Here is a 21,927-nt window from a genome sequence, read left to right as displayed (position 1 = left end):
CATTTTGCTCTGCAAACCCAGCTGTTCTTCTGCAAGATTTTTGGCAATGGCCCAGAAGCTCCTGGTGGTTGTTATCAGGTGCCACATGGATGGTCGTGTGTGTTCCTCAGGCAGCAGGATCAGCTCACCATCCTTTCTCCCTTGCACTTGAACACCCAAATCTGAGCCCAGGGTGAGTTGGGTTGGAAGGGTCTGATGCCTCTCTCAAAACAGGGCCACCATCAGAGCCCTGTGCCCAAGACTTTGTCCAATCAAGGTGTGAATTTATCTTTAGGATGGAGATCTCGTTGAACCTCTGGGTCAGGGGTCCAGAGATAGGTGTTAATGATAAAAAATTAATTTAATACTAATGTCTAGCCACAATCTCTTGCTGCAACCTGTTTGTGTTACCTCCTGTCATCTTCTTGTGAACCTCTGATATTCCCATCTCTAATCTCTGCTGTGGTAGCTGAGGTCAAAAATTAGGTTTCACCCTTCTTCAGCTGTATCTCCTTGAAGTTAAAGAAACCTCACTCCTTCTACCTCTTCTGGTACATAGATTATGTGACTCTCCTCTATTTTTTCCTTCTATTCCTTCAGTTCTTTGCCAGAAAGTGTAACTGACCTTGCTGTCAATGGGAACATGCATCTAGCTCAGGGGCTTCCAGCAGCAGGAGGACATGGAGCTGCCAGAGCAAGTCCAGAGGAGGCCACAGAGATGCCAAGGGCTGGAGATTCCCTGCTCTGGAGCCAGGCTGGGAGAGCTGGGAATGCTCCCCTGGAGAAGGGAAGGCTCCAGGGAGAGCTCAGAGCCCCTTGCAGGGCCTGGAGGGGCTCCAGGAGAGCTGGAGAGGGACTGGGGACAAGGCAGGGAGGGACAGGACACAGGGAATGGAGGGACAGACACAGGGAATGGAGGGACAGACACAGGGAATGGAGGGAAAGGACACTGGGAATGGAGGGACAGGACACTGGGAATGGCTCCCACTGCCTGAGGCAGGGCTGGGTGGGATTTGGGCAGGAATTGTTACCTGGCAGAGTGGACAGGGCTGGCACAGGGTGCCCAGAGCAGCTGTGGCTGCCCCTGGATCCCTGGCAGTGCCCAAGGCCAGGCTGGAGCAGCTGGGACAGTATGAGGTATCCCTGCCATGGCAGAGGTGGGATGAGATGATCTTTAAAGGTTCTTTCAACTCAGGCCATGCTGTGTTTCATTGATTCTCTGATACTGTTTTACTTTCTGCCACTGACTTCACCAATCCACTTACACAAAATAGATATGGTTTCAGTCCAAAGCAGAAGTTTGCCTTTCCCTGGGTGTTACTGGACAGCTGAGCTGAGTAGGAGTGTTTATTTGTTTTGGAGTAGAGATGGTTGCAAAATGTTATGAAACCTTATGAAAGGAAGTAAAAGCAGCATGTTACGAAACATGCTAATCTTGGCCAGAGTGGAGTTGCTCAGAGATTCTGGATCATAATTTAAAGGAAGTTTTGCATGTTCCTTTATCATTCTGAGTCTGCGTATTGGATCATTTTTCATTGCAGATGTAAATTCTGTTTGTGCCTCTGTTTATTCCATATGATGCTGGGAGCAGGCTGATTTATTCGCTGTTTTCGAGGTTGAACCTTTCAGGGATCTGATTGTTGCCACTGTGTTGTGGTCTTCATGGCTTTCTCTGAAAGAAATGAAAATGGCCCATCCCTGGAAATGTTCAGTCCAGGGTGGATGGGCCTTTGTGCATCCTGGTGGGGTGGAAGGTGTTTCTGCCCATGGAAGGGGTGTTTGACTAGATGACCTTTAAGGTCCCTTCTAACCCAGACAATTCTATGATTAAGTTTCCTTAGACTGTTTTAAATTTGTCTAGGTGGGATAACATCCTCTTTAGTTATTTACACATGAATCATCAGAAAAAGATGGGAATAAGAGAGTAAGTGGGATGCAAGAATTGTTTTGGAGGTACCTGTGTTCTTATCAAACAAATCCCAAATTTGAGATTTCTGTGAGAAAACAAAGAATTATCTAGTGATAGTCCTTTTATTAGGAAAGATTACTGAGGGGAATTTTTTATCTTGTCTTCCACTTACTTTTGCCCTGTAATATCAGTGATAAGTGCTGAAGAAGAAACCAGAACAAAGCAATTTTTTTCTTATCCCTGACCTGCAGTTTGCCTTATCCAAATAATTTTCAAATGTTTGTTTTCCTGTGGTGGAGACGTACTGTCCCTACAGTGTCCATTACAAAGGAATATTATGAACCAAACAAGAATTTTGTTAGGTTTTTTGTTCTTTGGTTTTGTGGGAGATGGTCTTTTGGGAGAGATAAACTTCAGAAGTCTCAAATGTTGAGAATGAAACAAGGCACCTCTTCCAGAGAGATGAAAAGGGAATTAACTTTGCTGTTTAATCCCATATCCTTGAGCAGCGGTGGGAAATTTGGCTTTCTCATAAGGAAATATCTCTTGAAATGTGTATCAGCAGATTGTGCTGGAGTTCGTTAGCCAAAATATGGGATCAGGTTCCAGTGATTTTTATGGTGTGTTGATAAAATGAAGGATATCTTTTTGTCCACCATAAGACTTGTAGCGCAGTTGTGCACTACAACTGCTGTTGTGCAGTTTGCATGATCCCACTGTAGATAACTCGTTCATCTTCCATTTTTGGTGCAAATACCCCAAAATCTGTAGCAAACAGGATCTGGGTGTCTATTCTGTTCTTGGAGCACACCATTGTATTGTATCATGGGGGCAGAAAAATTCAGGTCACAAAAATGTGCTTTTCAGGTGGTATTAATGGATGCTGTGGATAGCTGGGAGTAATTTCCTTGAGTGGATAAACTCATTTACTCTGTCCTAGGAAACTGTCTTAAGCTTTCTATTCTAAACAGATGTGAAAAGAGGAAAAGTAAGTTCTTCTCAGGGGGGAAATTCTTTTCATCATTGCTTTTTGGTTGATGGTGGCCTTGGATAATACTCGGAGTCGCAGGGCACAGGACAAGACTGGGCTGTTTTGCCAGGAGAGGGCTGGAGCTGCCTCTGGCTCCCTGCCCCACCCTCTGCTTTGACTTTGCCTTTGAAAATGGGAGTAAGGCTGGGGAAGGATGGATCTGTACAGGAAAATAGCAGCTGACTGTGAATAGGGGGTGGTAGACAATGTGTTGTACATGGATAAAGGCTTTTAAAAACATAAATTCAATAGACTTTGAATTTGTGCCCACTTTGATGTGTTTTGTATGAGGGAGGAATCAACTTTTTGTTTTTGTCAGGCTTCTGATAAATGAAGAATAAAATTCCCTCTCAGATACAAAGAATTTAGTGCAATAGGGAAATAGGTAGTAGTTACTTTTTTCAAAGCTCATTTTAGTTTGTCAGTTTGATCCAATTATTTTGACAAACCATTAAATAAATCTGGAGTATGTCTGGAATACTGTAGAGAGTCTTGCCCACCATCTTTGTTTCTCTCTGCCAATCCTGGAAAACTAGAAGGCTGGATCTAAGAGAACCTGAAAGGGTGAGAGAAACAGCCAAAGGCATCCAAAAGCCTGAAGCAAAGAATGAGGTGGGAGTTGAGAATGTGACAGGCTGCTATGATAGAAAAGACAACAAACGTGGATGTGATGAGTCAGGTGGCGCTTATAAAAGAAGAGATGATGGGAAGATGTGGTGCAGATGAGATGCTTGAAGGATGAGATGGCATCCAGAGGGACCTGGACAGGCCCAAGGAGTGGCACTTAGGAACCTCATGAGATTCAACAAGGTCAAGTGCAAGGTCCTGCATCAGACTGGAGCAGTCCTGAGTATGAGAACAGACTGTGGGATGGAGGGATGGAGAGCAGCCCTGGGGAGAAGGACTTGGGGATGTTGGTGGGTAAGAGAGTGGACATGCCCTGGCCTCTTGAGCTGGGACCCAGAACACACCCCAGCCCTGGGCTGATCCCAAAGAAAGGTGGGAATTGTGTCCCTGTGCTCCCAGGCTCAGGTGAGACCCCACCTGCAGAGCTGCCCCAGCTCTGCATCCCAAATTCAGGAGGATGTGGAGCTGCTGCAGAGAGTCCAGAGGAGATCATGGAAATGCTGCCAGGATTCTGGAGCCAGGCTGGGAGAGCTGGGAATGTTCCCCTGGAGAAGGGAAGGCTCCAGGGAGAGCTCAGAGCCCCTGGCAGGGCCTGGAGGGGCTCCAGGAGAGCTGGAGAGGGGCTGGGGACAAGGCCTGGAGGGACAGGACACTGGGAATGGAGGGACAGGACACTGGGAATAGAGGGACAGACACAGGGAATGGAGGGACAGGACACTGGGAATGGCTCCCACTGGGAAAGGGCAGATTGGGCTGGGATCTTGGGAAGGAATTCCTGGCTGGGAGGGTGGGCAGGGGCTGGGCTGGAATTCCCAGATCTGCTGTGGCTGCCCCTGGCTCCCTGGCAGTGCCCAAGGCCAGGTTGGACATTGGGGCTGGGAGCAGCCTGGGATAGCAGAAGGTGTCCCTGCCCATGGCAGGGGTGGGATGAGTTGAGCTTGAAGTCTCTGATTTAAGCTTCTGGTGCAAACCAGTCTGTGATTCTATGGCTGACTGTTCATATTTCTCATAGAAAAGGAACCCAAAAGACAGCAAGTCAAAAATGAGTAGAATAATCCTTTCTCTGCTGTTGTGGAGTTAAATTTTTAACCTCACTGCTGCACCTTTTTCAGGTGATAAGGATATAAATGATTAGAAAGAAATTGGATAGAAGCATGGATGAATGGTTTATTTAACTGTGCTAACCTGGGTGCATTCTCCAGGTCTGAGCATCTGAACTGGATGTCTGGAAGTTGGACTGCACATCACCAAAATGCTCTGTACTTGCTTGATATGTCAAAGCCTTTCCCAGTCATTTTTGTGGCCCACAGTCAGCAGAAGACCTGGGCTCAGCAGACCTTTACTTTGACTTTGTAATACATATTTTATTCTTTTAGTACACATTAATTTCTGTTGCCAAACATGCTGCCTTTTTTCATGAATGGGACCTGCTTAATTAATTGCTGAGTAACTTTCAATATACATTTATTTATGATTCCACAAATTCATTATACTTCAAATAATGGAAATACATCAAGTTTAGGTTGTTTTATTGAAATTCAGTTATTTTATTGAAAGTACTGGTGCATTTACTCTTGTTGCTTTGCTCCCTTTAATTTCACTTCTAATATTGTTCTTTTACTTTTCCAGTGGTCTTATTGTTCCTGAGAAAGACAGCAATGAAACAGTACCCGAAGTTGTAGCTACTTCTGGATATGCTCTTCTACATTTCTTCAGTGATGCTGCCTATAATCTCACAGGGTTTAACATCACCTATACGTAAGTGGCACCACTCCACAGTGATGCTGCAAGTTGAGCAAAAGCAGTTTCCCCTTTTCTCACTTTTGTCTTGAAATAAGCAATTGCCATTGAAGTGTCTAATTATGAGAAGACACCTGAAATTAGATTTTTATCTTTATTGTACCCCTGCAACAGCTAATAAGTGGCATGTGCTCACTGTTACAATTTGTCTGCTGTCAGTGTGGACAAATGTTTGCTGAGTTTGATTGTATCTAATCAACAAGAATTGATATGTTTTGTGCACATCTGTGCTCATGAGTGTTCTGCAGAGATCTGCACAAACACACTTTTCCATCAGCCACACATTTCACTTGAGACACTGGGCTGTAGCTGCTCTTGAGGATCCTCATCCTTGGGATATGCTTTCTTATTCAATTGCTGGATTGAATCCCTTAATCTGGCTTCTTTTTGTTCTGGACTGTTTTATATTCTTTCATTCATATTCTAAACAGATGGTTGCTTTCTGTTCACTGGCATGTATTTAGTCCTCAATGATGAGCTTTTGAAAAGCAATTCTGCCCTAATTCATCAACTGCTTTTAGAAAGGTTTTGTCGTGAGGTGAATGTGTGGACATACTTACAGAGATGGAAGGTTTTGCTTCTGCAGGGTTTGTGAGTATTGATTTTTTTGTTCCTGCAGATGCACGTTATGTTTGTGACACATTGGGAGATTTAATTTGGGAGTAACCTGTAGAAGGTCTCACCTCTTTCAGAAAAAAAAGCTGGAAAAACTTCAGTCACAGCTACCTTCTTGCAAAAATTGAATTTCTCTTAAAATGAGGAGCTTAGATTTTGAATATCAAGTCTCAGTGCTCTCATCCTTAATAAGAACATAAATATGTGCTTAATAATCCGCATAATAGTGAATTCTTTAAAAATAGGGGCATCCAGCACCCCTTGAAAGCACTAGAAGAAGATGAGGAGCCTTTGCAAAGTTACTTTGAAGAGGCAGCGTTCTCCAAGTCTGGCTGATTGATAAACCAGGGCTCCATCTACTGCCAGCTTTTGGATTTGCACCATTGCAATGAAATACTCTCTTCAAGAACAATATTCTTTTAATTCTTCACTTTCTTCATAACTTCAGACAATTTCAAGTGCTGTTTTGTGTTATGGTTCTTAGGTTTCCTCATAACAATTTTGCAGTAAATAGATTAAGTGGTACATAGCAGTCTTCATAGTTACTACTGGGTGTAGGTGCTCAACAAACACCTGTAAAATTATGTCTTGGAGCCAGTGACAGTGAGAACAATGGGTAGTAATTTCTATCTGTGAGTTATTCTGGTTGATACACAAGCAAAAACTGGAGTCTGGAAATTAATATAATCTCAAAATTTGGACCTTTACCAAGGATGTATCTGGTTTTGCTTCAGCTACATTGCAGATATTATAAAATCAGAAATTATTCAAACCAGGCACGCCTCAGCTTGGGTTTCATCTCCAGTTGTTCTCTTGGTAAGCAGATCCCAGAATAGCACCTAATTGTGAGCAGTTTAAGTATAAATTGCACAGACACCACACTCTGAGTAAAGTCTTACTTACTGTTGAGTGTTTTAAGGCAAGTCATTTGCCTTACAAATAGCTAAAATCATATTGATAATTTTCTCAGAGGAGCCGAGAGTTTAAGTTGTGAAATGAATTTTCTAGGAATAGAGTACAAATCTCTACAGGTCCATCACACACCAGGTAGCAGATGACTGTCTCTTGGTTTGTAAAGATTTGTATTAACTTTGTTCAGCATCACTCTTGCCTTTGTTATTACATGAAGGGAATCTGCTCCCTTCCTGATGAGCTGCTTTGTGCTCTGTCCCCAGTTTCAATATGTGTCCCAAGAACTGTTCTGGCCAAGGGGAGTGCAGGCTGAACAGCAGCGCCATGGCCCTGCAGTGTGAGTGTGCTGAGCACTGGAAGGGAGAGGCCTGTGACATTCCCTCCTGCCCGGGGAGCTGCGGGGCACCTGAGAGAGGCCAGTGCAGCCTCCAGGGCTCGAAGGCGTGCTCCTGCTCTGCAGGATGGCAAGGTGGGTCTCCTGCTGCATACAGAACTTGTGGGATGAATTTTCTATGTGTGAAACTGGCAGTTTAATTGGGAGTACGTGGGAATGTTCTGCCTGACAAGTATTAGCATTTTGATTAGGAACACAGTATCTGCTTTTTAAATATATAAGATCAGACTTCATTTGGAAGGGTGGATATTCTGGAGAGGAGGCCACACAGGGGCTCCAAGGGCTGGAACCTCTCAACTCTGGAGACACTTTGGGAGAGCTGGGGATGTTCAAGTGGAGAAGAGGAGGCTCCAGGGAGACCTCAGAGCCACTTCCAGTGCCCAAATGGCCTCCATGAGAGCTGAAGAACCACTTTGGACAAGGGCCTGGAGTGCCAGGACAAAGGGGAATGACTTTAAATTGAAACTGAGTTGTTTTAGATTAGATATAAAGAAGAAGTTTTTTACAATGAGAGTGATGACATGCTGGCACAGGGTGCCCAGAAAAGCTATGGCTGCCCCATCCCTGGAGGTGTCCAGGTTGGACATGGCTTGGAGCAAACTGGGACACTGGAAGGTTTCCCTGCCCATGGCAGGGTGGTGGGAGGGGATCTTTCCAGCCCATCCCAGACTGTGATTCTGTGTTTTTTACGATTGCTTTTAAAAGCAACTTTGTCACCTTTCAAAGTGGGACCAACCTGTGGTGTGCAGGCATCCCTTCAAACCTCATTCTTATGCAGCAGATTTGAGCCTGGTTGCCATAGTTGACCTGTGTGAAGATGTAAAGTGCATTGTTCTCATGTCCAGCTGAGCTGGTCATCCACATCCAACTTGGCAGTGATTTGGCCTGAACATACATTTTGCCTTTGCAAAGACCTACTGACATGTAAGAGTTACTCTCATATTGAATGCAGTCAGCTACAGCACTAGCAGGAGATTGACCTCCAGCTGAAATGCAGCTTTGGAAAAAAAAACGTTTTTAAATCTTATTTTCCCAGGTCCTGACTGTTCAATTCCTCTTCCTGCAAACCAGTCGTTTTGGACCCGAGAGGAATACACTCTTCCAAAACTTCCTAGAGCATCTCACAAAACCGTCATCCATGACAATAAAATGTGGATTGTTGGAGGCTATGTCTTCAATCATTCTGACTCTCAGAAGGTTTTAGCGTGAGTATAAACCCTGATAATAAAAACTAAAGAGAGGAACTTAGGTTTGAGAGTTATTTTTAGGAAATGCCACCTGATGAGCTTTGCTTTGGTCTATGCTTCATCTCCAAGGGAAAACAACCGTAATAAAAAGTCAGGCTCACATTTGAGAAGGGCGAAAATCTTGCTAAGGGCTGCTAATTTTGGAAAAGAAAAGCATAAGGTTCCTGATATTCAGTGAGTTTTTGATTCATCTGTGTCTGACAGAATTTAACTATTCTCTGTATATTTCTGGGCCAGCTCCTAAATGATTTCTAGCCTCATTCAAAGAGGGTAGTTTTGTTTCAGTGTTTTTAGCCCTTCCCTATGTTGTGTCTGTGTGACTTTTTTGCTCCTTAATTAACACATACTGATTACTCTGGATGGTTATTCACAGTGGATAGGATACCAAACAAGGAATGGCATTAGGATGAGGACATTTATGTAAATGTTTGAGGAGATTCAACAGTAACTAAAATACCAAGTAATAATTTTGTACTTCATGGAAATTCTCCTTTTAAAACAACTCAGTTTTCGTGTTGCATTAGGGCAGATGTGAGGATCTCACATACCTCACTTTGATGGACTTAAGTGAGAGCTGTGTATTCTGCACTCACATCCTGAGATAATAGTTCTTCTAAGGGAAGAGGAGCTGAAAACACTCATTTAAATGTAGAACTGTTGCTAGTTGCACCCACAATTTACTCCTCCAAAGTCACACCTCGTTTTTTAATAGGATACCCTGTGGCTTTGTTGAATGCTTTCTCTCAGAGGTGATTTTATCTCACAAGGCCCTAAGCCTGGCAAATATAGTGCCTTATGTTGATTAAGAAGCTACAAGCCATTTTCAGGGCAGAGGGTTTATGTTATTTTAAGCATGAATGGCAAAGACATAATTAAAAAGTGTTTTTAAGCACTGGCAGAGATTTTTAGTCAAGCAGCTGGAAATTACCTCAGTTTAGTGTAAAGTTTTCTTACTTTTTTGAGGGAGAGATGGTGTCGGTTGTCACAGCTTAATAGGCAATGCATTAGCTCTTGGGTTTATATGGAAAAGAAAACAGGGCAAAGGAAGTCAATATGTGGATGTTGAATAAGAGAGCAGGCTCAACTGAATTTTTTTAACCCATAAGTAGTTTGTGTCTGCTTTGTGCATGCTGAAATCATGGCAGGATATATTATTTCAGTAAATAATTATATCGAACATATTATATTGGTAAATATTTTTCCCCAAATCTTAGAAAAGGCAAGCAGTCATATTCTCAGCTTTAATGCCTATTCCTTGGAAAATAATTCAGTTTTTATTATTCAGGTATGATCTTATTTCTGAAGAGTGGCTTCCACTGAACAACTCTGTGAACTCAGTGGAGATGAGATATGGTCATTCATTGGCATTGCACAAGGTAAGTTCAGTGTTCCAGACTCACTTCCCAGCTGGTTTCCCCTTCCCTCCTGCTTCCCACTCCTTCTCCCAGATCAGTCTTGCTTTTAGAGGAGCATTCCTCATTCAGAGGCCTGTCCATGCTTAGCCCAGGCTGTACACTTGTGCTCAGGGAATCCTTGGGTGGGTGTCCTAGGAAGTCTGTGGTGTCTCTGCCTGTGTGTTCCTTCTTTGCTCTTTTTCCAGAGATTTTGAGGATGACTGAGGTCAGTGAGTCCATTATTTCCTTCTTGCACTCTGTGCTGACAAGACATGCCTGAGGCTGAGTTTGCTGGAGTTCAGCTGATTCCCCATTCTGCCTTTTATGTACATCATGTGAATAGTTTTATGAGCTCTGCTGTCCAAGACACCAAAGCAGATCTGGAGGATTACAGATTTTTGTTACTTGCTCTGCAAATAAACTTGTGAATCTGATCTTTCAGCATCTGACACAAAGTGGATTTGACTGTTTTTACCTCCTTTCTCACTTGTGTGCCTTGCTGTGAGTGTAGGCCATGTGAGAGCAGGATGACAAGGTCTTTGGAAAGGAAATGAGCTGATCCATTATTGACCTTTGGCTTTTGGAATGCTATTTAGAGCAAACAGTGCAGGCCTGTGCAAAACTTAATCAAAAAACTGCACACACTGTCATTCACCAACAGAGCACTTGAGGAACCTCAGCATGGAAATTCATTATGGAATCACAAAATGGTTTGGGTTGGAAGGGACCTTAGAGATCATCTGGTCCCAATCCCCTGCTGTAGGCAGGGACCTTCCACTATCCCAGGGTGCTGCAAGCCCCATCCAGCCTGGCCTTGGACATGCAGAGATGAGGCAGCCACAGCTGCTCTGGGCAACCTGTGCCAGGGCCTTCCCACCCTCACAGGGAGCTGTTCTTTCCCAAGATCCCACCCATCCCTCCCTCTGGCAGTGGGAAGCCATTCCCTGTGTCCTGTCCCTTCAGCCCCTTGCCCACAGCCCCTCTCCAGGGGACCTTATTAAGGAATTCAGAGCAGTAGCTTCATTCCTTACCAAATTGCTGTTTCCTAAATGCTGGACTCCTTGGCCTCACTTCATCTGCCTCCTTTCAGGACGACATCTACATGTACGGAGGGAAGGTGGATGCGACGGGGAACGTGAGCAGCCAGCTGTGGGTGTTCCACATCCCGCGGCAGAGCTGGGCGGCCGTGGCGCCCCGCGCCAAGGAGCAGTACGCCGTGGTGGGGCACTCGGCGCACGTCGTCACCCTGCGGGACAACAGCACCGTCATGCTAGTGCTCTTCGGCCACTGCCCCCTCTACGGCTACATCAGCAGCGTGCAGGAGTACAACCTGGGTGAGGGAGGCCCTCCTGCCGTCACTGCAGCTGAAAGAGCTGCTCTGAAAGTCACAACTCACCTTCAGATAGCAAAGCACATGTGTTCCCCTCCTCCTCTTTGTGTTTACAAGAAGTTGAACCTAACATATTTATATAACCCAGTGAGCAAGCAGCCACGTGCCTGCAGCTTTATACACAGTGTTAGGTCCCAAAGACATAAAGCTGTAATTGAGAGGTAAAGCAGGGACAGTTTAGATTGAATTTCCTCTCTCCCTCTGACAAAACAAACACTTCTGAAATTATTTCTGAATTCTGCAATTATAATAATGGCTGCAACAATTCAGAGCAAATATCTGCTTAACCTGACACTCGTGTCCCCAGCAGCAGATGCTATAGGAAACAGGTGGTGAATTTCTGGATTCCCATATCCCTGATAGGATCTGACCCCCATGTCCTGGAATGGTCCAGGCTCTGATTTTAGGATGCAGAGATTTCTAGTATCACTAGAGAAGAAGCACAGGAAGCTTTCCAGGTAAACTGAACGTCTACCTAACCCAAAAAGGGAGGCATGTTCCTGGCTCCACAGGCCATGTAGAGATTGTAGTTAAGCACAGGAATTCACAGCAGGAATGTGCTTGTTATTCTCAGGGGTAGTGGCCCTGTCTGCACTTTGGACCTGTTATCTTTGTCCTCCAGTCATGCTGATCCAAGGGATCTGCTGGAGCCTGATTCTCTGGAGTCCATGTGAGCGAGATTTCTTCCTCTAGCAGAAATCCAGAGAGAACCAGGGCGTGTGGGGCAATGATTTGTGTGATCTGGCAGACTGTTCAATTCCTTTGCCTTTTGTGTGCCTGCTCTGGCCTGGAGTTGGGAAGCTTGTATAGGGTTTCATTCAGCACTTACTACAGAGATTTGGTGTGTAATGTGCTATTTTTATTTCAGTTGCCATTATAATATGTCTAAAGTGCTTCAGACCAATGTTATTTTAGTGAGTGAGATATGGGATCATGAATCACATATTAGTTTTTAACAGCAGTGTTCTTCACAGTCAGGCTTGGCTTCAGTGCTGTCTGGGTTTATATATATATTTATACACATATAAAAAGTAAAAGTGCTCTTGAGTCCCATTCCAAATCAAGTCACAGTGCTGGCATTTTCATGTCGTGAAATGCAATCTATTATTTGTCTACTTTTTATTTCTCATTTACTTAGCTTGTCTGCAAAATGTAATAAATGACTGTGGAAGAGCTATTTCTGCTTTAATTAAAAATACCTGGCAATGCTTCTTGACAACAGGCTTCCTGAAGGAGAATATTTTTGGGTTAGAAGTGATAGAGACAGTGTCTAGATCAGAGTCAGGGGAATCCCAGTGTATTTCACCATGGTGTTGATGAGTTCTTAATGGGCAGAAATTAACCATGCTTTGTCACTCATTTTTCAGAGACGAATACCTGGAGCATCTTACAGACGAGCGGAGCTCTGGTGCAAGGAGGATACGGTCACAGCAGTGTTTATGATCCAAACACAAGATCAATCTATATCCACGGGGGTTACAAAGCGTTCAGTGCCAACAAGTACAGGCTGGCAGATGATCTGTACAAGTATGACGTGGATTCCCGTATGTGGTAAGTGATTCTTCTTCTGTCTTTTTACTGATTACTACCCTGTCAGTTTTGTTTGTAGTGAACAAGAGGGTGGATATTTGATAAGGGTACAGTGAATTCAGATAGATGCTGTCCTCTTGGATCTCTTGTTTTTATGTTCCCTTATGAATAAAGAATGATATAATCAATATAATCAAGGCTGTGAACAAGCCAAGAAATCAATTTTAATCTATTGTTTGATTCAAGCTGAAAAGAAAAATTATTTGATGTTTTTTCTTGCTAGCCATACAGCCTGTGCATATGAGTTACAGTTACTGCAGTCATGTGAGCGATAATCCATTCTGCAGTTAAGACTGTAAAAGAATTTCTATTATAACCCTATTTTCTTCTGGCCCTGTAACTGCTTGGAATGTTCATTTCTTAAGCTGAAATCTTCTGTGATTTGTTTCTGCCCAAAGGTGAGTTTTATTAAAAAGCTATAGCCACACTCTACAGCCTGAAGCAAGAGGTGAAATACATTTTCCTTAATTCTGTGTTTTTCTTAATGTTGATTCTAAAGGCTCCTGACAAAAAGGAGACTGTCTTTTGGGTTAACACATGTAAATTTGACACACTACATCTCTCACTGGGTGATAAAAATAACTTGTAAAATAGCTTGTGTTTCTGCAACATCTGCCTTGTCCCCAGCCCCTCTCCAGCTCTCCTGGAGCCCCTCCAGGCCCTGCCAGGGGCTCTGAGCTCTCCCTGGAGCCTTCCCTTCTCCAGGGAACATTCCCAGCTCTCCCAGCCTGGTTTCAGAATCCTGGCAGCATTTCCATGACCTGCTCTGGACTCTCTGCAGCAGCTCCACGTCCTCCTGAATTTGGGATGCAGGGCTGGGGCAGCTCTGCAGGTGGGGTCTCACCTGAGCCTGGGGCCACTGAAGCAGAATCCCCTCCTTCAACACAAATCCTCTCAGAAAAGTAGGAAAATCCTCCAAAAGATGACCCTCTGTGTTCAGTGCCATCAATCCTACTGGTTAAAGTTGAGATCAGTGGTGAGTTTGGTTAGTGCTTCCCATCATTTTGTCACTGATGAGCCAGAGTGTTGTGCAGGTATTAACCTGTAGGCCCCATTTTCAGGAGCTGTATAGATTTCCTTAAATTAGATTTTTTAGCTGTGAACAACAGATGCTGCCCAGTGTGAAAGAGTTCTTTGGGTTGCTATAAAAGGAGTGTTACTGCAAAATATTGGTGTCTTCCTAGACTGACTATATTCAAAAGACAGGTTTGTGTGAAAACTTGAGAATCCCTAGGGAAAGAAATTATTTGAAGATCTATAGCTTTAGAAAGAAGCTCTCATAGATATTTCTCCTACATATCGGCAAAGAAAATGGAAAGATGGAATGGACTTACAGGTGGAATTGAACAGTGTGGAATGTAATTGTTAAGTACCTCATTAGGAAAAGTAGTTAGATACTACCACCCTCCTCCCTGCACCCTCAAAATGTTCTTCAGCTTAGATTTATGGAGTGTTTTGCCTTTGCCAGGTACTTAGCAGTCTGATGAATACATCTGTTTTTATTTCTGAAGGACTATTCTGAAAGACAGCCGGTTTTTCCGCTACTTGCACACAGCTGTGATAGTGAGTGGGACCATGCTGGTGTTTGGAGGAAACACTCACAATGACACCTCCATGAGCCACGGAGCCAAGTGCTTTTCCTCAGATTTTATGGCCTATGATATTGGTAAGTTCTTGCAGAAGCAATAACAACCCCCTAAATACTTGGCTATTCCCAGGGAGCTGTCCTCAGTTTGTCTCCAGAATGACTGGTTTATGTGTGGATGTTTTATCCCAAATGGTGCTGGGCACAGGGGTGTGCAATCAATAACTTGTTACAGAATTCCAAGCAAATGAGCTGCAGTGATTTCCAGTTAGAGACAGCAGCAGTTCCTTTGTCAACAGTCTGTACACAACCTTGGGCATTAAGTATTTCCTACTATCTAATCTGCATCTTCCCTGGCGCAGCTTGATGCTGTTCCCTGTCCTGCTATCTCAGTCATAAATCTATTCTGATATTTTGAGTGTGTTTTAATCTGTGATTGATCAAAAATTCAAGTTCTTAGGGCAGTTACAAGCACTAGACCCTGCTGAAACTCAGCCTGTACTGCTCTTGTTTTAACTGCTTTTTTTTGAGAATAAAGCCAAATTATTAGGTTGGATTTTCTGAGTTTCAGTCGCCAGGAGAGGGCAGCATTTATTCGTGGATTTGAATTACAGAGATGGTGAGTTAAGAACAAGGAAGAAGAGGTGAAATTACATAAAAGAAGGTACATACATACCCAGATAATTTACAATGGAGAAAAACACCACTCCCTAATCTGACATTAACCTTTTGCTCTCAGAATTGCCCTAAATGTGGCTTCACTGAAATAATCCTGTAAATCTGAAGTCTCAAAGTGACTGTCCACTGAGACCTCACCCCTGGTTTGTGAGAGGAAAATGCAAGTGAATACTTGGGTCATCAGGGTTTGGTATCCTTGCGCCCTTTTGCTCTCTGTTACAGCAATTATTCCATTCTGCCTCCTGTGATTTCTAGTCACATCCATTTGGAATCCTTGTGTGCTCCTAGCTAGCTTTATTTTTACTTTTTTTTTTTTTTTTTTTTAATTGAAGAGTTAAAATGAGGTATTTGACCAGGTTGGATGGGCCTTGGAGCAGCCTGGTCTAGTGGAAGGTTTTCCTGTCCATGGCTCAGAGCTGAAATGAGATTGTTTTAAGGTGCCATCCAGCCCAGAGTGTTTTGGCATTCTGTGGCAGTCACGAACAGTTTGATTTTTTTCAAACTGGTAGCAACAGTGATAGATTTTTTTTCTGCATTGTGTTGTCTGCCATGACCTGTTGAACTCAGCTAGGTATAAAACACAAATTGCATTAATTTGACAAAATACGATGTTCATTTTGATTCACTTTAGGTAACAGGCAGGGTCATGTTACAAGGTATGAGTGATGCAGTCAACATTCCCAGTTCTTACCGGATACATACTGACTTGTGAAGCTTACATTGATTTTACCTGACATGATGGGTGAGGGGTGTTCTTGAGTCTCAGTCTGAAAAGAGCAGCTTTTTTTTCAGAAATAAGACCACTTCTTCTGTTCTCTTCATTGCAGGAGCCATTGTGCATTATTTTCCTTATCCCACGTGACTAGGAATGCATTAGGGTGGTGGTTCATCATTTGTGTCACAGCAAAAACACCTTTCCAGTGGTTCTTCATGCATGATCTCTGCAGTAATTAATTACCCTGGTTACGCTCCATTGCTCTTCATGGGAATAAGCCCATGTAACCCTCCTGTTATCTATCCCTTGATGTTCCCAAGGCACAAGTTACCCAGAAGAATTTCAAACAAGTTGATACTGAGAGCCTTCCTTGGAGAGGCTTAATAATTGTCTATATTCCCTACTTTTATAGTGTCCTGTCTGGCTGGTTTACTCATTTTTTGCATCTTGTTGATTAGCCATTGTCATTGATTAATGATCACAATGATGGTTGGGAGACTGGAGTGGAATTAAACCCAGACTGAAACAAATGCTTCAAACCCAGGTCTTCTCCTTAACCTTTGCCATTACAACTTTTTTTGGTGATAAGTAATTTTATTTACATCATCAAATTTTTCTGGTTTTCCCTCCTCAAATTTCGACTAATTGGAGCATGTGCACTGAGTATTGGGAGGACATAAAATCTTTTTTCTGTGTGAGGCAATGCTAACAGCTTGCACTGAGATCTGTGCTGGGGGTGAGCAATAAAAATTCTTGAATGTTTCTTATCCTTTATCCTCTACTTGATTAGGTTGGGGCATATTCAATCCAACTTTTGTCTGGATGCTGCCTAGTTCAGGAAGGTTTCAGGATAACAATCCAGCTGTGTCCGTGTGTTATTCTTGATTCTCAGGACAAGCCTTTAGATTGTTAATATTTTGGTTGGGCGAGCACTTGGGCAGAGCTGTCTCACAGGATTTTCTGCACACTGAAATGGCCAGTTAGCTCTTCTATCACCAAAATTGGTCTCTCTGGCTTTTGTCAAAAGGTTTCCTGCTCTGCAGCAGCTTTGAGTGGAAAAATACCTCGCCTAACCTTCCACCTGCTACTTATGTAAAGGTGCTGCTTTTGAATTGGTCTTTTCTCCCCACAGAAGAAAAACTTAAACTTTTCTATTTACCCCATCAAAATTCTGATGACAAACACAAGGAGAGACTGGATGTCTGTGTAGCTGACATGTTCTGTTTGAACAGTACATTTAATAAATCCCAGCATTGTAAGTTCTAGGTTAAGTTAGAAAGGAGAAGATTCTTTGTAGTCTCAGAATTACTCTGTTTTTCCAGTGCTTGATCTCTGGTTAAAAATGGGAAAGAAGCTTAGAAAGCAAAATATTCCTGGCCTTCTATTAATCTAGAAAAACATGTTTCTGGGCCTCACATAACACACAACTTGAGGGCTAAAAAATTGCAAATTGCTTTCCAATTTTTATGAAGTTTCCTATTAAAAATTGGAACTGTCATGCTTGGCTTGGGAGTGAGGCTGAGCTAGGTTAAATTCTTTGAAAATGGAACAAATGAAATGTAAAAATAAAATCCAAAATCACAGTTTATCAAAGTACTAAATCTAACTGTGTCTTCTGTCTTTTCTTTATCAGCAGTCTTGAACAAAATTGCTCTGCATCTGTTGTTTTATCCAACAATTCTCCAATTAAATTTAGTAAAAAATTAAAACTTTGTTTTTCTTTGCCCTTTTAGTTTATCCATGGACTACTTTGATTTGTGGGCTTTTTGTTTTTTTTTTTTTCCCAATGGTTTTATCTCATATTAAAGAATCTTAGGAGTATTTGAGGGCTCTGTAGATCTTTACAGGAGATTGACTTTTCTGTCTTAATTGCATAAATTGCATTCAAGTGCCTTTAGGGTATTTGCCCCCAGGGTGATCCATTCCCTTTATGAATTGGACTGACTTTTCCTACTTTTGTTCCTTTGCTCAGTGGATTAGATGTTTCTTAATTTGTTTTTCTCTCTCATGCTACCCAAAGGAAAAAACTACCTGAGAAACCAAGTAAAAAATGAAGCAGAACTTAAAAATTTTATGCTAATAGAAAAAGATGGCATAATCTAACATTATATTAAAAGAGAAAAACAGCCACAAATCCTTAAGCTATGATGAGTGAAAAATATTTTTTTAAAACATGGATATCTGCCCTCTAGGAACATAATGGCAATGGAAAAAATAAAAAAAAAGATAAGCCTCTGTTCTCAGTCAGACTGGTTTGAGGCAAAACTGCAAAGAATTAATATATAAACAGATAATACCAAAACTTGTTACATTGTGCAAAATCCTACTAGTAAAGGAGGAAAAGCAACTTCTTGTCCTGTTCCCAAATCCCCCCAGTGTCCCCTCCTGGCAGGGAGTTGTGCAGAGCCACAAGGTCCCTGAGCCTCCTTTGCTCCAGCTGAGCCTTCCCAGCTCCTCAGGGATTCTCCAGCCCCTTCCCATTTCCCTCAGGGATTCTCCAGCCCCTTCCCATTTCCCTCAGGGATTCTCCAGCTTCCTCAGGGATTCTCCAGCCCCTTCCCATTTCCCTCAGGGATTCTCCAGCCCCTTCCCATTTCCCTCAGGAATTCTCCAGCTTCCTCAGGGATTCTCCAGCCCCTTCCCAGCTCCCTCAGGGATTCTGCAGCTCTCTCAGGGATTCTCCAGCCCCTTCCCAGCTCCCTCAGGGATTCTGCAGCTCTCTCAGGGATTCTCCAGCCCTTTCCCTTCCCCGACACGCTCCACCCTTGGGGGTTTTTCCGGAGCTTCGCGGGCGCTTTGGGCCCGTTCCGGAGGAGCCGTGCTGCGGGGCTTGGCTCGTTCATTTCCCGATAAACTTTTCTGATGCGGGTTTTTCCCTCGCAGCCTGCGATCGGTGGTCGGTGCTCCCTCGGCCGGCCCTGCACCACGATGTGAACAGGTTTGGGCACTCTGCCGTGCTGTACAACAGGTGAGGGCGCGATCCCGGGCCCCGGGCTGGCGGCGGGCGCGGGGCTCCTTGTCCGCGGGCTTTGGGCCGCCCGTCCCTGCCGGCCCCGAGGCCAGTTGGATGGGCTTCGGAGCAACCTGCTCCATTGGAAGGTGTCCTTGCCTGTGGCAGGGGAATGAGGAGGGATTCAAGGTTCCTTCCTGTGAATCTCTGAAAGCTTTCATATAGTCACTCTTGTAATGTCTTCAGTAGTCACCGTTCCCATCAGCCCTTCTTCACTCGGCTAAACTGTCTCAGCTCACTTAGTTTTTTCAATAATTTGATTTTTTTAAAATTATTTTTATAAATATTTATAATTTTTTATTTATTTCGTACATAATTGTGTGTTTCACATTTATTTTTTAGCTGCACTGACAACATTTATTTCCAAATCTGAATTTTACTTTTTAAAATCTATCCGTGTTTCACTTTACACACCTTATCCTGTGGGACTGTTCTTCCCCAGGCACATGATATCTGGATTTAGGTGAAATCTTAGGTGAGATTTTGGCTGCTAAGCCTTACAGACTGTAGTGATATCCCTGCTTCCAGATGATCAGCTGTTAGTGAATCAGTGCAACCAAGTTTGAGAAATTCATTTCATAGGAGGTCTAAAATAGAATGAAAATTATAATAAAAATACATATTATTCAACCAAAACTTCTGTTTTCAGTTGCCTTGGCCTTTCTTCACCGTATTTTTAAAAGTGCATTGACAGACACAGATGCATAGAGAATTTTTGTGTGAGATTTTTGTTTAACTACTAAAATTTAAAATTTTGCCTGGTGCAGCTGTGATACTGAAGGAAGTTTGAAATCCTCCACTCCTCCCCCTACAAAAGATTATTTGTTTTGGGAGTTGTTTCGGGTTTTTTAGTTGACAAAATGACTCTGCTCAGTTGTTACTAGCCATGCAAAATGTGGTTTTCCTACGGAGGAGAAGAGAGAGTGACAGCACCAAATTGTTTTGTCACAGTTTCTGAACTCTGGTTTAATGCTATGATACCATCTCCAATTTTTAGCCTTCCTCTGTCTCTTGCCAGTGCAGATTACAGGAGGATCCCACATTTTGCAGAATTTTATGTATAGTCATGTTTATCAGGTCCCTACAAAGTTTTGGCTGAAGGGGAAGATCAGTTGATGACCTTGAATAGCTTTGACTCTGTGAGTCTCTCAGGCTAAACTGAAACAGTGAAATTTGTCTGACCTTTTCTTTAGTGCCTCCCTTAACCGAGAGCTATTTATTTGGATTTATATATGCTGGCATGTAATAAAACACTTCCCTCAGTGCTTAAATCCCATTTACCTGCAGCAGTACTCTGTCCATGAAAACAGCTGCGTTTTTCTCTTCCCTTCCATGTTGTCCAGCACCATGTACGTGTTTGGAGGCTTCAATAGCCTTCTCCTGAGTGACATCCTGAAGTTCACGCCCGAGCGGTGTGAGGCGTTTGCCAACCAGACGTCGTGCCTGCGGGCAGGTCCTGGTGTCAGGTGTGTGTGGGCTCCCCGCCCTCCTCGCTGCATCCCCTGGGAAAATGCAACAGTGCAGCAGCAGCAGCAGGTCTTTGAAGAGTGTCCTCCCAAGCCAGGTATGTGTCACATTCTTCCCATCTGGCTGATCCCCCCTCCTAGTGAAACACAGCAATTCCCTTTTCTGAAAGGCTTGCAGGTTCTTTTTCTGTTCCCAAGTCAGTTAATTGTATGCCATTATAAGGTCAGGTTTTAGATGGGGGCCCGTGGTTGTGTTTCCATCTGTCCTGGGGGCCCTTCCTCTGGCCAAGGGTCATGGACATGTGGAGCTGTTTCTATCTGCAACTCCTGAAGCTGCTTGTTCATGAGATCTTTCTCCTACCCTGCTTTTTGGATTTGCTTTTCTATCTCTAATAAGCATTGCCAGCCAGGAATTGGGCCTGGACCATCATTCTGTAAATGTTTGTTCCAAGAATTGACCTTGTGAGAGCTAAGAATTTGCTGAAGAGTGCCATAGGGCAAGGAAGGGCATCTGGATCTGGTGGAGTTATTCTGTACTCTTCAAAAGAGACAGCAGGAACACTGCTGTAGGAAAACTTACTTTATTTTTTTTGGGGAAGGGGTTGGTACTAGATGATATTTAAGGTCCCTTCCAACCCAAACTATTCTGGGATTCTGTGATTCTTTGTATGGAGGCAGATAAAATGAATTAATGTTTTAAGGTCTGATACCTGTATTTCCTCTTAGGATATTTTTAAACAACTTTATTCTGATACATTCATTGCTCTGAATTGATTATACAACACTTGATTCTGTAACATATGTGTAGCCTTTAATTATTTTATAGAAACTGATGTTAGGGGACATTGCCTTGCTGGGCTCTCAATGTACAATGAATTTTTACAAAACACAGGTTATAAATAATTGGAAAAATGAATGAAAAGTTCAAGCTTCACATGGAAATGCTCCACTTGAAAGCCAGGCTTGCAGGAGGATGGGCCTGTGGTGGGAGATGGCCACTGTCCTTATGGAATATCCTCTGGCATCATTTCCCTGGGCATTAATGTATCTTAGTTCATGTGCTTCTATGTCTTGGTACATTATTTACTGGTGGTGTGTTTTAGGGTTCCTTGGGCACTAAAAATGATTGCTGTTGTAAATAAAAGCAATTTTCTATCAGTTCAAACATGTGAAAGTACCTGATTTTAGTTGCTAACAGAAAATCTGCAGGCACTGCTGTTTGGTTGTATCATTTGCTGTAACTAATCAAGTTCTTAGAACTCTGTCAGGAAATGCCTGTTTTTGGTCATGCAGGTTTTTTTCTTTAATAGTTGTAGACAATGAAAAATGTGATCAGATTACAGACTGCTACAGCTGCACAGCCAACACAAACAGCTGTCAGTGGTGTTCTGACCAGTGTATCCCAGCACACAACAACTGCACAGAGGAACAGGTAATGGCTCTTAACACTTTCTTAGTTTAAATTTGCCCTTTGGAATAGCAAATGTCCACGTTTTCATCTGCTGATGTTATGATCCCTGTTTTGTTATTCCCAGTGCATGTCTAGCTCAAAAGTGCTACATGCTTGGATTTTATCAATTTGATCC

General features: G+C 43.1%; 1 protein-coding gene across 1 annotated transcript in view; it reads left to right on the top strand.

The window, feature by feature from the left end:
• The window catches only part of ATRN (attractin), a 140,874-nt gene that overhangs the window by 39,527 nt on the left and 79,420 nt on the right, over positions 1-21,927 (top strand). Inside the window, exons 4-13 of the mRNA XM_056489025.1 lie at positions 5,175-5,303; positions 7,136-7,341; positions 8,303-8,471; positions 9,799-9,889; positions 10,998-11,241; positions 12,665-12,848; positions 14,399-14,553; positions 18,749-18,833; positions 20,219-20,439; positions 21,652-21,773. Of these exons, the coding sequence (XP_056345000.1) occupies positions 5,175-5,303; positions 7,136-7,341; positions 8,303-8,471; positions 9,799-9,889; positions 10,998-11,241; positions 12,665-12,848; positions 14,399-14,553; positions 18,749-18,833; positions 20,219-20,439; positions 21,652-21,773 (1,606 nt within the window). The remainder of the gene's footprint in view (positions 1-5,174; positions 5,304-7,135; positions 7,342-8,302; positions 8,472-9,798; positions 9,890-10,997; positions 11,242-12,664; positions 12,849-14,398; positions 14,554-18,748; positions 18,834-20,218; positions 20,440-21,651; positions 21,774-21,927) is intronic.

This window comes from Oenanthe melanoleuca, chromosome 4, assembly GCF_029582105.1.
Source record: "Oenanthe melanoleuca isolate GR-GAL-2019-014 chromosome 4, OMel1.0, whole genome shotgun sequence".
Classification (NCBI taxonomy): domain Eukaryota; kingdom Metazoa; phylum Chordata; class Aves; order Passeriformes; family Muscicapidae; genus Oenanthe; species Oenanthe melanoleuca.
The sequence above is the reverse complement of the archived record's forward strand: the minus strand, read 5'-3'. Positions and strand labels throughout refer to the sequence as shown.